The sequence below is a fragment of the Grammomys surdaster genome, unplaced genomic scaffold, assembly GCF_004785775.1.
Source record: "Grammomys surdaster isolate TR1022 unplaced genomic scaffold, NIH_TR_1.0 130, whole genome shotgun sequence".
Classification (NCBI taxonomy): domain Eukaryota; kingdom Metazoa; phylum Chordata; class Mammalia; order Rodentia; family Muridae; genus Grammomys; species Grammomys surdaster.
In genome coordinates, this window is record NW_021604588.1 from 822,423 (window position 1) to 824,937 (window position 2,515).

Genomic DNA, 2,515 nt, shown 5'->3' on the forward strand with positions numbered 1-2,515 from the left:
TGTGTGGTGATGCTGTGAGGATGGTGTGTGGTGATGCTGTGAGGATGTGTGTGGTGACACTGTGAGGATGTGTGTGGTGATGCTGTGTGTGGTGATGCTGTGAGGATGGTGTGTGGTGATGCTGTATGTGGTGATGCTGTGAGGATGTGTGTGGTGATGCTGTGAGGATGTGTGTGGTGATGCTGTATGTGGTGATGCTGTGAGGATGTGTGTGGTGATGCTGTGAGGATGTATGTGGTGATGTTGCCTCAAGTCCTGCTCTTATTCGTCAGTGAGTCATATGTGACCTTCCTTTTCCTTTACTTTGACTACAGAGAGGTACAGAAAGCAGTCAATACTGCCCAAGGATTGTTTCAGAGATGGACAGAGCTCCTTCAAGGCCCCTCTGCAGCAACGAGGGAAGAAATTGACTGGACTACCAACGAGCTGAGGAACAACCTCCGCAGCATAGAGTGGGATCTGGAGGACCTCGATGAAACCATCAATATCCTTCTCTGTTGTCTGGAAGTATAGAGACTTGGGAACAGGGACAAGAACCAGGTTTTATCCAGATGTCTTGAGCCATAGATGAGAGACTGGTTTTTATAATGATTGATCTGGCTTTTGTTGGTCATTGCCTGGTGATATCAGGGAGGACAGTCTTGTTCTTCTATCTATGGAAAATCCTGCATTATCCAGGCTGCACAGGGTAATGATCATCACTTGGGACCCTGGAGTCAGTCTGTTGGTGTCCTGTTTCTTATTCCACCATTGTAGAAGTGAAAGTAAACTTTTCTTCTCACACAGTAAAATATTAATACTTCTGATATCTGTGAGGGATTTTTCCTCACACACCAAACAGTTCTCCAGCAGACACCAGCTGAGTGTCCTAATGGTTTTGAGACTAGGTACCTGGAGATAGCATGGGCTCCTGTAGTGCTCACAGCCCCCATATCAGATGCCGGGTGCAAACCCCAGGTTCTGACCTGCGCTTCAAACACACTTCCTGTTTAATTCTTTTCAAGAGCAGCTTGTAGAGTTCAGGGAAATGCATTACTTAGTTACTCATGTATTATAAAGTCTCTGTGTGGAAGAATTGTGTGGTTTCCAGGAATGCCACTGTAGTGTGGTGCTCCACAGGCACCCTGTCCACCTCAGGATTATGAAAATTTCATCACAGAAACATTATTGATTAGGTCATTGGCTATTGGTGATTAGCTCAACTTCTGGTCTCTTGCTCAACCCAGGAGTATTGGTGACTGGAAGTTCCTGTTACCAGTCGTAGAGTTGATTTATTTGGTGATCAGAGGAATTTTGTAAGAGTCACCAGTCATCTTGTAGTATGTAGAATCTGGAGACTCCAAGGGCCTTCGGAGCTCTGTGACAGAGATGGAGTTGAAATATATATTTGATACAGTGTCACAGCAGTGATCTGGCTTTGCCACATTAGTAAGCTTCTGTGCTTTAGTTTCCTCTTCAAAAGAACTCTAGGATAAAGAGAGTGCCCAACTTAGGAGTACCAAGAGAGTTGCATGTGTCGAGAGCTTAAAATGGGCCCACCCAGAGTAATTGACAATACAGGATTAGCAGTTGGGCTGGGATGCTCTTTGGTAATAATCTTGATCCCAGCATGCGGGACCAGGTTTCTGGCCCTGTAGAAACACGGGCATGAGTACATGTATCACACTAGCAGTCATTGCTGCATAGCGGTGTATACAGGCCAGTGGTACAGCCTGCTAGTTAGAGCTCAAAAAAAAAAATCTCTTCAAAGACTTCTCCACTTAAGAAGTGATTTTAAAATGCCACTGTCCTTTGAAGAGCTGTCTGTACCATGAAACCATGTTTGGTGAGAGCAGATCCATTATGCTAATTTGTGCAATTGATACTGAGGAGAAAGCCCACAGATCTGACCAATGAACTTGAGATCTGTTGATGCTGAATTGTGCAGTTTTCTGTTCTCAGCCGGAAAGTCTCTGTAACCAAAACTTTAGTTAGATGATATGCTGGTTCCGTGTCTGAATTCTGGTTTGTGTTTTTCTTTGAAATAATGCATCAAGGAAACCAGCTTCTACAAGGTTCACTCACTGGGCAGCATGGGCCTATAGGCACTTGATATGTAGTGTTTAATTTCTGTTCTACAGACCACGGTATTTTTTCTTCATCATTATGGTACTTCTTATGCTGTTATATATGGTGCCTTGTAAGTTAAATAAAATCTGAGGGGATAGGATCAAAAGCAATTTTAAAAGGATATTGTTTCCTCTGAGACAGATCAGGGCATGTAAGTTATGAGGCAAAAGAACAGGAGAGGGCAGTGGGGACAAACGAGCAAAGTATCATGGCACATTTTTATGGAGTGTTACAGAGAAGCTATTGCTTTGCATGCTAACCCAATTTTTAAAAGACTATACAAGTAAAATTTAAAAACCATAAGAAAGAAAGAAAAAGAAAGAAAGAAAGAAGGAAGGAAGGAAGGAAGGAAGGAAAGAAAGAAAGAAAGAAAGAAAGAAAGAAAGAAAGAAAGAAAGAAAGAAAG

At 42.9% G+C, this 2,515-nt stretch overlaps 1 protein-coding gene across 2 annotated transcripts in view; it reads left to right on the plus strand.

Annotated features, from left to right (window-relative positions):
- Stx6 (syntaxin 6) overlaps nt 1-2,515 on the plus strand; it is a 46,448-nt gene that overhangs the window by 14,614 nt on the left and 29,319 nt on the right. For both annotated transcript variants that reach the window (XM_028759138.1, XM_028759136.1), the window contains exon 2: nt 315-484. In XM_028759138.1, coding sequence (XP_028614971.1) covers nt 315-484 — 170 coding nt within the window. The remainder of the gene's footprint in view (nt 1-314; nt 485-2,515) is intronic.